This window comes from Meles meles, chromosome 4, assembly GCF_922984935.1.
Source record: "Meles meles chromosome 4, mMelMel3.1 paternal haplotype, whole genome shotgun sequence".
In the NCBI taxonomy this organism is placed as follows: domain Eukaryota; kingdom Metazoa; phylum Chordata; class Mammalia; order Carnivora; family Mustelidae; genus Meles; species Meles meles.
In genome coordinates, this window is record NC_060069.1 from 7,575,341 (window position 1) to 7,587,602 (window position 12,262).

General features: G+C 37.3%; 1 protein-coding gene and 1 pseudogene across 2 annotated transcripts in view; one reads left to right on the top strand and one right to left on the bottom strand.

Annotated features, from left to right (window-relative positions):
* TOPBP1 (DNA topoisomerase II binding protein 1) overlaps positions 1-12,262 on the top strand; it is a 60,877-nt gene that overhangs the window by 14,484 nt on the left and 34,131 nt on the right. For both annotated transcript variants that reach the window (XM_046003432.1, XM_046003431.1), the window contains exons 11-12: positions 6,448-6,764; positions 7,451-7,623. In XM_046003432.1, the coding sequence (XP_045859388.1) occupies positions 6,448-6,764; positions 7,451-7,623 (490 nt within the window). The remainder of the gene's footprint in view (positions 1-6,447; positions 6,765-7,450; positions 7,624-12,262) is intronic.
* Positions 8,071-8,195, bottom strand: LOC123941010 (annotated as a pseudogene).

Here is a 12,262-nt window from a genome sequence, read left to right on the forward strand (position 1 = left end):
CTGACTTTTTCTTTAAAACTGCAAATTTGGTCGCTTTACCTTTACTGTTGTGATATATTTTTATTATTTTATACCATCTTATTTTACACTGTCCCGTTTTTCTGTGCCTCCATATTTAACATTTTTGCTTCCTTTTGGATAGCTTGAGCTTGCCCTCTCTCACCTCAATCTCCACCTCCCTATCCTCCCTCTATTGATGTAGAAGTTACATCTATTTATATTTTTAGTGATTACTTAGAACTAGAATGTGCATCATAACTTGAAATCTAAAGTTAATCAGAATTTTGTTCTTCATCTTGAATAATACAAGAACTTTATACACTATCTTCAACAGCACTGCTAATCATACCGCCCTACATACACTCTATTTATGTGATTTGGGCCAGTATTTTCATTGTCCTTTTTTAATCTGACAGACACTTGGGTTTTATATGGTCCATACTTGTTTTGATTTACCAACATGTTTAGCAATTTCTTTGCTTCTTATTCTTTGTTGTATCTGAGAATTCTCTTCTGGAATCATTTTCTTTCCTCCTATAAAATAATATCCTTTAGAAATTTCTTCAGTTTCTGTTAATGTCTTTATTTTTGCCCTTGTTCTTAAAAAATAGTTATGCTAGGAATACAGCAATGTAATATCACCTCACATATGTCATAAAGGCTAAAATAAAAAAACACTAGAAATAACAGGTTATGGATATGGAGAAAAAGGAACGCTTGTGCACTGTTGGCAGGAATGCAAACTGGTGCAGCCACTCTGGAAAACAGTATGAAGGTTCCTCAAAAAGTTAAAAGTGGAACTACCCTGTGATTCAGCAATCACACTACTAGGTATTTACTCAAAGAATACAGGAACACCAGTTTAAAGGGATACATACAGCCCTATGTTTATAGCAGCATTATTTACAATAGTCAAGATATGGAAGCAGTCCAAGTATTTAGTGACTGATGAATGGATAAAGAAGATGTGGTGTGTGTGTATGCACACACAGGAATATTATTCAGCCATAAGAATGAAATCTTGCCATTTGCAATGGCGTGGTTGGAGGTAGAGAGTATAATGCAAGCAAAATAAATCAGAAAAAGACAAATACCAAATGATTTCACTCATATATGGAATTTAAGAAAGAAAATAGGCAAGGTGGAAAAAAAATGAAAGATACAAAGCAAGAAACAGACTCTTAATTATAGAGAACAATCTAATGGCTATCAGAGGGGACAGAGGTGCAGGGATGGTGGATTAATGAGTGATGTGGATTAATGAGTCTAAAGACCTAACTAGAAAAAAGTTGCTATGGGCTATGTTAAAGAGGTTACTGCCTGTGTTCTCGTCTAGGATTTTTATGGTTTCAGGTCTCAGATTTGGGTCTTTCATCCTTTTTGTGTATGGTGTAAGGAAGTGGTCCAGTTTTATTCTTTTGCATGTTGCTGTTCAGCATTCCAAACACATTTTGTTAAAGAGACTATCCTTTCCAATTGTGTATTTTCTCCTGCTTTGTCAAAGATTAATTAATTAATGACCATAATTAATGACCATGGTCATTAATTAGTGACCATATAGTTAAGGGTTTATTTCTGGGTTCTCTTTTCTGTTCCGTTGATCTGTGTGTCTGTTTTTGGGCCAATACCATCCTGTTTTGATTGTTACAGCTTTGTAGAAATCTGGAATCGTGATGCCTCCAGGTTTGCTTTTCTTTCTCAAGATGCTTTGGCTACCAGCAGTCTTTTGTGGTTCCACACAAATTTTAGGATTATTAGTTCTAGCTCTGTGAAAAATGCTGTTGGTATTTTGATAGGGATTGCATTAGCTGTGTAGATTGCTTTGGGTAGTGCAGACATTTTAACAATATTTGTTCTTCCAACCTATGAGAGTGGAATGTCTTTCCATTTCTTTGTGTCATTTTCAATTTCTGTAATCAGTGTTTTATAGTTTTCAGAGTACAGGTCTTTCACCTCTTTGGTTAGGTTTATTCCTAGGTATCTTATTTGGGGAGCAATTGTAAATGGGATTGTTTCTTTAATTTCTCTTTCTTTTCTGCTGCTTCATTATTGGTGTGGAGAAATGCAACAGATTTCTGTATTTGATTTTGTTTTTGTTTTGTTGTTGTTTTGGGGGATTTTTTATATTTTATTTTTCCTTTAACTAGGCTCCACAGGGGCTTGAACTCATGACTTGGAGCTGAAAAGTCGCATGCTCTACTGACTGAACCAGCCATGCAGCCTATACATTGATTTGGTATCCTGTGTCTTTACTGAATTCGTTTGTCAGTTCAGCAGTTTTTTTGTGGAATCTTTTGGGCTTTCTGTATATAGTATATTATCTCCAAATAGTGAAAGTTTTAACTTTTTCCTTAGCCAATTTGGACGCCTTTTGTTTTTGTTGTCTGATTGCTATGGCTAGGACTTCCTGTATTGTGTTGAATAAAAGTGGTGAGAGTGGACATCCTTGTCTTGTTCCTTGTTAGGGGAAAGTTCTCAGTGTTTCCTCATTGGGTGTTTGCTATGGATGTTTCATGTATGGCCATTATTATGTTGAGGTATTTCCCTCTAAACCTACTTTGTTGAGAGTTTTTATCATGAATGAACATTGTGCTTTGTTAGATGCTTTTTCTGCATCTATTGAAATGGTCATACGGTTTTTATCCTTTCTCTTATTGATGGGATGCATCACATTGATTTGTGAATTTTTTTTTTTTTTTTTTTAGATTTTATTTATTTATTTGACAGAGATCACAAGTAGGCAGAGAGGCAGACAGAGAGAGTGAGAGGGAAGCAGGCTCCCTGCCGAGCAGAGAGCCCGATGTGGGACTCGATCCCAGGACCCTGAGATCATGACCTGAGCCGAAGGCAGCGGCTTAAACCACTGAGCCACCCAGGCGCCCCTGATTTGTGAATATTAAACCACCCTTGCATCCCAGGAATAAGTCCCACTTGATTGTGGTGAATGATTTTTTTTTTTTTTTTGGATATATTGTTGAATTCAGTTTGCTAAGTGGGGTGGGTGGTAGTTGCAGAGGAAGAGGGAAAAATCCAACATGGGCCTCAATCCCTGGACTCCAGGATTGTGACCTGAGCCAAAGACATCCATGTAACCCACTGAGTTAGCCAGATGCCTCATGAACAGCCCCCCCCCCCTTTTTTAAGATTTTAGAAAGAAAGCTCACAAACAGAAGAAACAGCAGGCAGAGGGAGAAGCAGGCTCCCCGCTGAGCAAAGATCCTGATGTAGGGCTTGATCCCAGGACCCCAGGATCATAACCTGAGCCAAAGGCAGACCTTAACTGACTGAGCCATCCAGGTGTCCTGCATAAAAACCATTCTTAAGTTACAGGCTACAGGTCCAGTTTGGCCCTCAGGCTGTAGTTAACCACTCCTGTACAAAGCACCAATAAAGTTTTCAAAAACTAAGTTGTTACCTTTTTTTATTTTTAATTTTAGTTAGTGAACATACAGTGCAATATTAGTTTCAGGACTAGAATTAAGTGATTCATCGCTTACAACACCCAGTGGTCATCACAAGCATCCTCTTTACTTTTTTTTTTTTTTTTTAAACAAGTGCCCTCTTTAATACTCATCACCCATTCAGCCCATCTCCATCCACCTCCCTCCCACCAACTCCCAGCTTGTCTTCTAATCTTAAGAGTCTCTTATGGCTTGTTTGCCTTTCTCCTTTTTTTTCTTTTTCCTGTTGCCATATGTTCACTTGTTTTCTTTCTTAAATTTCACATACGAATGAGATCATATGGTGTTTGTTTGTCTCTGACGACTTATTTCACTTAGCACAATACACTCTAGCTCCATCCATGTCATTGCAAATGGCAAGATTTCATTTTTTTTGATGACTAATATTCCTGTGTGTGTGTGTGTGTGTGTGTGTGTGTGTGTGTGTGTACACCACCACATCTTTATCCATTCATCTGTCGATGACATCTGGGCTCTTTCCATAGTTTGGCTATTGTGGGCATTGGTGCTATAAACATTGGGGTGCAGGTGCCCTTTTGGATCAGTACATTAGTGTCTTTGGAGTAAATGCCCGCTAGTGCAATTGCTGGGTCATGGGTAGCTCTATTTTCAACTTTTTGAGGAACCTCCATACTGTTTTCCAGAGCGGCTGCACAAGTTTGCATTCCTGACAGTGCAAGAGGGCTCCTTTTCTGTGCATCCTCACCAACACCTGTTGTTTCTTGTACTGTTAATTTGAGCCATTCTGACTAGTGTGAGGTGATGTCTCCTTTTGGTTTTAATTTGTATTTCTCGGGGCGCCTGGGTGGCTCAGTGGGTTAAGCCGCTGCCTTCGGCTCAGGTCATGATCTCAGGGTCCTGGGATCGAGTCCTGCGTTGGGCTCTCTGCTCGGCGGGGAGCCTGCTTCTCTCTCTCTCTCTCTCTCTCTCTCTCTCTGCCTGCCTCTCTATCTACTTGTGATCTCTGTCAAATAAATAAATAAAATCTTTAGGAAAAAAAAAAAAATTTGTATTTCTCTGATGATGAGTGATGTTGGCATCTTCTCCTATGTCTGTAAGCCACTTGGATGTCTTCTTTGGAAAGGTATCTATTCATGTCTTCTGGCCACTTCATTGCTGGGTATTTGTTTTTTGGGTGTTGAGTTTGATAAGTTCTTTATAGATTTTGAATACTGACTCTTTATCTGATCTGTCATTTGCATCTATCTTCTCCCACTCCATAGGCTTTCAGTTTTATTGTTTTCTTTGCTGTGCAAAAGCTTTTTATCTTGATGAAGTCCCAGTAGTTCGTTTTTGCTTTTGCTTCCCTTGCCTAAAGCAGCGTGTCTAATAAGTTACCAGGCCAAGGTTAAGAGGATGGGGCCTATGTTCTCCTCTAGGATTTTGGTGGTTTTGTATCTCAACATTTAGGTCTTTCATCATTTTGAATTTATTTTGATGTATGGTGTAAGAAAATGGTCCAGTTTCATTTTTCATGTTGCTGTCCAGTTTTCTTTTCCCAACACCATTTGTCGAAGAGACTTTTTTCCATTGGATATTATTTTCTTGCTTTGTCAAATATCAGTTACCATACAGTTGGGGGTCCATTTCTGGGTTCTCTGTTCTGTTCCATTGATCTATGTGTCTGTTTTTGTGCCAGTTCCATACTGTCTTGATGACTACAGCTTTGTAATAAAGCTGAAAATCCAGAATCGTGATACCTCCAGTTTTTTTCTTTTTCAAAATTGCTTTGGCTATTTGGGGTCTTTTGTGGTTCCGTGCAAATACTAGGATTGTTTGTTCCATCTCTGTGAAAAATCTGGTGGTATTTTGATAGGGATTGCATTAAATGCATAGATTACTTTGGGTAGTATGGACATTTTAACAATGTTTCTTCTTCTAATCCACGAGTATGGAATGTTTTTCCATTGCTTTGCGTCCTCTTCAATTTCTTTCATAAGTGAGCTCTACTTTTCAGAGTATAGATCTTTTAACTCCATAGTCAGGTTTATTCCTAGGTATATTGTTTTTGGTACAGTTGCAAATGGGATCGATTCCTTGATTTCTTTTCCTGCTGCTTCATTATTGGTGTATAGTAATGCAACAGATTTCTACACATTGGTTTTATATCCTGCAGCTTTGCTGAATTCATGTATTAGTTCTAGCAATTTTTTGGTGGTCTTTCAGGTTTTCTGCATATTGTATCATGTTGTCTAGAATAGACACATAGTGAAAGTTTGACTTCTTCCTTGCCATTTTGGAGCCTTTCATTTCTTTTGTTGTGTGATTGCTAAGCCTAGGACCTCCAGTAGTATATTAAACAGTACAAAGTTTTTACCATTTAAACTTTTAGTCTTGATTCACCAGTGCTTATCCATATTAGGGATTATATATTTTACTGACAGTTGTGTTTTTTTCTTCTACTTATCTGTCAGCCAACTTGATTCTGAAATGTAATAGTTGAAACTATTTGCTTGAGTCCTTCATCAGTTCTCTTAAATCCATATTGTAGTAACTGAACAGTTATAATCTCAATATAAAAATTTTAGGAGTTTTTGAAAAATAAGTAACCATAAAAAAAACAGTTCTCCTTATTATATTCACACAGTTATTTCCATGTGAAGGACTTGATCACTTAGGCCTGTTACTTCTGTTTTTTTCCTTAACAATGTTTTCTCAATTCTTTTGTGAATTAGCAAAACCAATTTTGGGACTGAGACAAGCCCAAAGAGTTATCGGAGTCCCCTAATTTTCAATTAATTGGAGTTTCTAGTATACTAGGAATTCCTACAACAGTGACATGATTGCTCTTGTCATTCCTAATGGAAGGTGGAAATAATAACTGTACTCTTGGTAGCCAAGAAGATGAGGTGGGTTTGTATCGTTTCCTCAGGGTGTACTTACTGAGCCTTATTTTTTGTGAGTGTGGTCACTATTCTCAGGCTTCGTGTTACCTTTAAATATAAGATAAATCCTCTGCTAGAAAACATTTCTTTTTCTCTTTCAGTTGAAGCTGTGAAGTCTGAAGTTGAGCCCTTTAATGACTCTACTCCTATTTCTCTGCCAGAAGAAAACCAGTCTTCTGTCACTTGTTGCCTCCCTGACACTTCTACAATTATCGAAGAAGGTTTATTTAGCCAAAAGAGTTTCCTTGTTTTGGGGTTTAATAATGAAAATGAATCTAATATTGCAAATATCATAAGAGAAAATGCTGGAAAAATCGTGTCCCTTCAGAGCAGAATTGTTGCTGATTATGCTGTGGTTCCTCTGCTGGGGTGTGAAGTAGAAGCAACTGTGGGAGAAGTTGTCACAAATACGTGGCTGGTAAGAAGACCCTGTAGCAGCTGAAATGTAGTGTTGAAGGATATCAGATGCTGAGAGTGTCAATGATTATTTCGTAGACAATTCAGTTTAGGTGAATTGGTGTTTGAGCAAGGTTTAGATTTTGCCTTTAGCAAAGGGAATTGTAAGATAGGAAAATACACAAGCTTCTTGGCCCCAAGCCTGGCAGAGTAGAGCTTATTATTTCCCTGGGGCCACAGCAGCAACATTCTTTCTTAAGAAGTTACCCTAGGTCATCTCCTACTATTTCAGTCCTCCCTGTTTTCTCGCAACCAAAGCATGTGTGCACTTTTGGATTGTTCTCTTTTATTTTGTTTATTTTTTGTTCTTTTTATTTCCTGTATCTTTTTTATTGACTGAACAGTGGTAATTTCATCATTTTTTTTTTTTTTACTTTCCAAGAGTTAAGAGGAAAATTTACAAACTAGGGAAGAAATTAAATTTACAGCAGTATTTAGTAAGTTAAGTGATAACCCTTCCTGATCTTACTATCCTGTGTGATGAGTTGATTTTTTTAATATAATGTGAAATGTATTGAGAATGAGCATACACAAGGTTATATTAAATTGCTTTTCATGTAAACTCAAATTACTGCTAGTGTAAAAACCAGTGTTAACCACTGGCTGCTTATTTCAGCTTGGCATTCTTGTGTTTCTTGTTTCTAAAAGGTAACTTGCATAGACTATCAGACTTTAATTGATCCAAAGTCAAATCCTCTCTTCATGCCAGTCCCAGTGATGGCAGGAATGACTCCTTTAGAGGATTGTGTTATTTCATTCAGCCAGTGTGCAGGAGCAGAAAAAGATTCATTGACATTCTTAGCAAATCGCCTTGGAGCAAGGTATGTAGTATTTTTTGTGCACTCGCTATCATGGTGTATCTTCCTCTGTTTTGACTTATTGGTGAACATTCGAATTGGAATTGGGCCGGGTGTCTTTATAATATTTATGGGTAGGGTATAGTGTACCTATGTTATGGCTCAGTACTACTAGATGGATACCTGGCACAGGTTCAGACCATGGGCATTCGGGCTCACCGACCAGCAGAGGGAATGTGTAAAGCTCATACAAGGGCCATTACTGAATATGGCATATCCAAGCTTTATTCCCTTACATGGGTCCATTTGGGCGATTTATTTTTTTTCAGTAATGAATACTTGGAAAAAAAAATGGACTTGAAAGTTACTTCCAAAATCCAAATTAATCCAACCCCTAAGTGAACCTTAGGTGGTAACTGTTTTAAAACAAAGTAGAAAACTGTTCTAACAGTAAATGTAAAGGAACTCAACTTTTATATTAAAAAAAAATGTTCTTTTAGATTAGATCTTGAAGCAACACTTAAAATGACTTTAATTAGCAATAATCGCGCCTCGGATAAACCTCATTGGCTACGATACTGCCACTGCGCAAAGCTTTAAAATGACTTTAAAGAGACACACCCAAAACAAATTGATTCAGAACATCTGAAAAAAAAAAAAGAAAAAGAAAAAGATGGGCAAAGGTATGTCAAAGAAATGCAAACAAAAGGAAAGGAGGGGTTGCAGTTCTAATGTCAGACAAGTTTGGACTCAAATGAAAAGGCATTAAATAAGAAAAAGAAGAGCGCTATAAATAGCTATTCACACTGAAGTTAAAAATATATATATCTCTCTCTCTCTCAAAAAGAACATTACTTATTCATAAGACCAAAACAATAGGAGATACAAGATGGAATCAGCAGAAATACATTACTTGTAAGAGACTTTAATTCCCATCTTTTACTTCATGAGAGTCCTATAGAAAACAGGGAAGGATCTAGATTTCAATAGCATAGTCATCTACCCTGAAACACCGAACATACCTTTCATGTGCCTGTAGAACACTTACAAACATTGCCTGTAATGAAATTGGCCACAAAGAAAACCTCAGTAAATTCCCTAAAATAGGAAGGGTGCAGACCATACTTTCTAATCATGATGTAAAGACTAGAAATGAATAGTATAAATAGAAAATGAAAAGACCGTATAAACTGGACATTTTAGAACTATTTCATAACTCTTGGTTCCAAGGGCAGTTCAAACCCATTTATAAGCCTAGAAGTCATTTATCAACACAATGGTAATGAGCAATCCCAGTGCCCAGACTGTGATCCTAAAATACCATTTCTTGCTAAAAGAAACTAAAATGTAAAGAAATGATTAATTCCAGGGGTGCCTGGGTGGTTTAGCCCGTTAGGTGTCTGCCTTCAGCTCAAGTAATGATCCTAGTGTTGTTGGACTGAGCCCCATAGCGGGTTTCCTGCTCAGTGGAGAGCCTGCTTCTCCCTTTACCCACCCCCCAACACTTGTGCTCATGCTCATGCTCATGCTCACTTGCTCACTTGCTCACTTGCTACCTCTCTCTCTCTCTCCACTCTCTCAAAGTCTTTATTTTTTTTTTTTAAAGATTTTATTTATTTATCTGACAGACAGAGATCACAAATAGGCAGAGAAGCAGACAGAGAGAGGAGGAAGCAGGCTCCCCGCGGAGTAGAGAGCCTGATGCGGGGCTCGATCCCAGGACCTTGGGATGATGACCTGAGCCGAAGGCAGAGGCTTTAACCCACTGAGCCACCCAGGCACCCCAAGTCTTAATACATATATATATATAGTCTTTATATATATATGTACATATATATAAACACATATATATGTGTTTATATATATGTACATATATATGTATTTATATATATGTACATATATATGTATTTATATATATGTATATATACGTATGTATGTATACATGTATGTATATGTGTATATATGTATATGTATGCATGTATACATATACATACATACATACATACACGTGTATATACACACACACACACACGTATATATATATATTTATTTATTTATTTATTTATTTTCCAGATCTGGGGCAAAAAGGTGCCAGTGAGTCTGGAACATTTTGTCAGACCAGGTAGCAAGGACTACTAAGAAAGTCACATCAAAGGACCTCTGCTGGCCAAAGACAGGACAATTTAAGTACCACTAGAGAGAATAATGGCAGTGGATCCAAGCACATCAAATAATGTTTAAATCATAATTTTATAATGACACCAGGCAAAGCTAATTGGTCATATGTGAAAGATGCTGGGGAACCAGCCTGTTATTTTGAAAGCTGTTAGAGAAAGAGAAAGGATCAAGTACTTATCCTGCCTTTCCTATGTAATCTATATCAGAGTACCACAATAATGGATAAGTCAAAGTTTCCCTTTAAGAGGTATTCCAACAAATAGAAGGGTGGGGTTATAATTCCTAATGAATGAAAACATCTAGGCCCTGAAAATCAATAATCATGTAATAAAGGGGAAAACAGACATCATATATGCCTCCTGATGAAGAACACACGGCCACCTTAAAGTGGCCTTACAAAAATGATAAAACCTCAATCTGATGAAGCTTCTGGATTCAACTACTGATTTATAGGAAGTAGGAGAATAGCATGTTAAACTATAGCACAGAAATGCAATTAGCAAAATTCAGGCTCTGAGATAACTTTATGTTATAAATAATACAGTGTCTTCAACAAATATGTATTAAGGGGATAGAGAAAGAGGGTGGATCCTACAACTAAAAAGACAAAACAAAACTGTAGTGTTTAAGAATGCACTATGTGAGGGGCGCCTGGGTGGCTCAGTGGATTAAGCTGCTGCCTTCGGCTCAGGTCATGATCTCAGGGTCCTGGGATCGAGCCCCGCATCGGGCTCTCTGCTCCGCAGGGAGCCTGCTTCCCCCTCTCTCTCTGCCTGCCTCTCTGCCTACTTGTGATCTCTGCCTGTCAAATAAATAAATAAAATCTTAAAAAAAAAAAAGAATGCACTATGTGATAAAACTAAGGAAAGGTAAGGAAGTGATTGCCATCAATATCCAAATAGATTATAATCTCCAAGTTTTGTATTTCCTTTTTCGCTGTGTTCTGTATTTGAATTAGGCTAAACAATGAAAAGCTTTTTTTTAAAAACTGAAGTTGCAGAAGATCTAGAAAGTAACAACAGCAAAAGTATGACACCAGGTTCCATGGGGTAAACTAAAGCAGTGCTTGGAGAAAAATTCCATAAAATGGCTATGTAGCAAATTAATATACAGAAATCATTGACCTTCATACCAACCAGTTAGGAAAGTTAATGAAAACTAAGTTTACAATGAGAGATAAAATACCTACCAACAGGTTTAACATGAAACTTGCAAGAGCTACAGAAGCTTATAAAATGCTATTAAGGAAACAGAAAAGATATCCATGTTCTCGGAAAGAAGATTATAAAGAAGTGTCTATTGTCTCCTATATTACTATATAAATTTAATATCCCAGTTAAAATGTTGCCCAAATTTTTTAGGGATAACATTAAGCAAACTAAATTCTTAAATTCATAAGTAAAGTTTAGCAAGTAAGAAAGTCATGAAAATTCTGAAGTAGAATAGTTATTTAAATATATTTTGTAAAACCTCACTAAATAACAGTGTGGATTTAATAAGTTGCAGAAAGTTTAGTGAGTGAACAGAAAGTCTAGAAATAGACCCAAATACAAACAGGAATTTAGGGTATGATAAAAGTGATATTTTTGGGATGCCCTGGTGATGGTTCAGTCAGTTAAACATCTCCCTTTGACTCAGGTCATGATCTTAGGGTCCTGGAATTGAGCCCCACATCAGGCTACCTGCTTAGTGGGGAGTTGGACTTTCCCTCTCCCCCTCTTCCTCCCCCTGCTTGTGCTCTCTCTCAAATCTTTATTAAACAAAAAAGTGATACTCTAAGTCATTGAAGAAGAGAGATGGCTTATTCAGTAAATAGGATTCAATAAAGTTAGAGCCACATCTCATACCAAAATAAGTACCAAATGGATCAGTGAGTTAAATGTGAAAAATGAAACCATGAAAGTGCTAGGAAAAATGTGGGAAATTTAAAGAATCTTAAAAGTGGGGACTAGAGCATAAAACCTAGCAGTTGTTAAAAAAAAAATTCTGTTTAAATGTTAAGTGGTGGACTTCTCTTTCTGCCCATGCGTTCTCTGTGTTTAATATCTGTCATCTTAAGCAAGTCACTTAATTTTATCTTTTTTTTCTTTTTCTTTGCATTTTTTTAAATTAACATACAATGTATTATTAGCTCCAGGGATATAGGTCTGTGAATAGTCAAGCTTACACAGTTCACAGCACTCACCATAGCATGACCCAACCACCCTCTCACTTAATTGTATCTTTTCCCAGGTTGTATCTTTACAATATTTTGTAAAAGGAACGCCTGGATGGCTCAGTGGGTTAAGCATCTGCCTTCGGCTCGGGTCATAATCCCACGGTCCTGGGATCAAGTCCCACATTGGGCTCCCTGCTCAGTGGGGAGCCTGCTTCTCCCTCTGCCTGCTCTGCCTGCCACCCGCCCTTGTACTCACACACATTCTCTCTCTCTCTCTCTCTCTGGCAAATAAAATACTAGTACTTCACAAATATTCATAAGAGATTA